At 56.3% G+C, this 332-nt stretch overlaps 1 protein-coding gene across 1 annotated transcript in view; it reads left to right on the top strand.

The window, feature by feature from the left end:
- The window catches only part of LOC119591881 (monocarboxylate transporter 3-like), a gene marked incomplete in the record, with an annotated part of 53,237 nt that overhangs the window by 49,688 nt on the left and 3,217 nt on the right, over nt 1–332 (top strand). The window contains 1 exon segment of the mRNA XM_037940622.1: nt 91–279. Within this exon segment, the coding sequence (XP_037796550.1) occupies nt 91–279 (189 nt within the window).

Genomic DNA, 332 nt, shown 5'->3' with positions numbered 1-332 from the left:
AGCACTATTCTCCCCAACGCATTTCCCTTGATAACTCTCCCCCAAGTCCTGAAACAAAGACTAGCTGAGCGTTCCCTCCTCCTGACACAGATGGCGAGACAGAGGAGGGCAAGCAGCTGGAGAACGGCGCCGGAGCGAAAGTGCTGGACAACAACAAAAACGAGACAGAACTGAAGAACATGCTCAACGTCACAGAACAAGAGAATGATGCAAAGACGCCTGGGTACCCACGCAACAAGAGCGCGCCTGCATTGGCTCAACCCAACTCCCTTTTGGCTGGTGAGTGTTCAGCCAAGTGGGTCGGGGGAGGGGGGGGGGGGACTGACGCGAGG

The sequence above is a fragment of the Penaeus monodon genome, chromosome 29, assembly GCF_015228065.2.
Source record: "Penaeus monodon isolate SGIC_2016 chromosome 29, NSTDA_Pmon_1, whole genome shotgun sequence".
NCBI classification, from domain to species: domain Eukaryota; kingdom Metazoa; phylum Arthropoda; class Malacostraca; order Decapoda; family Penaeidae; genus Penaeus; species Penaeus monodon.
This window is presented reverse-complemented; position numbering and strand designations above follow the sequence as displayed.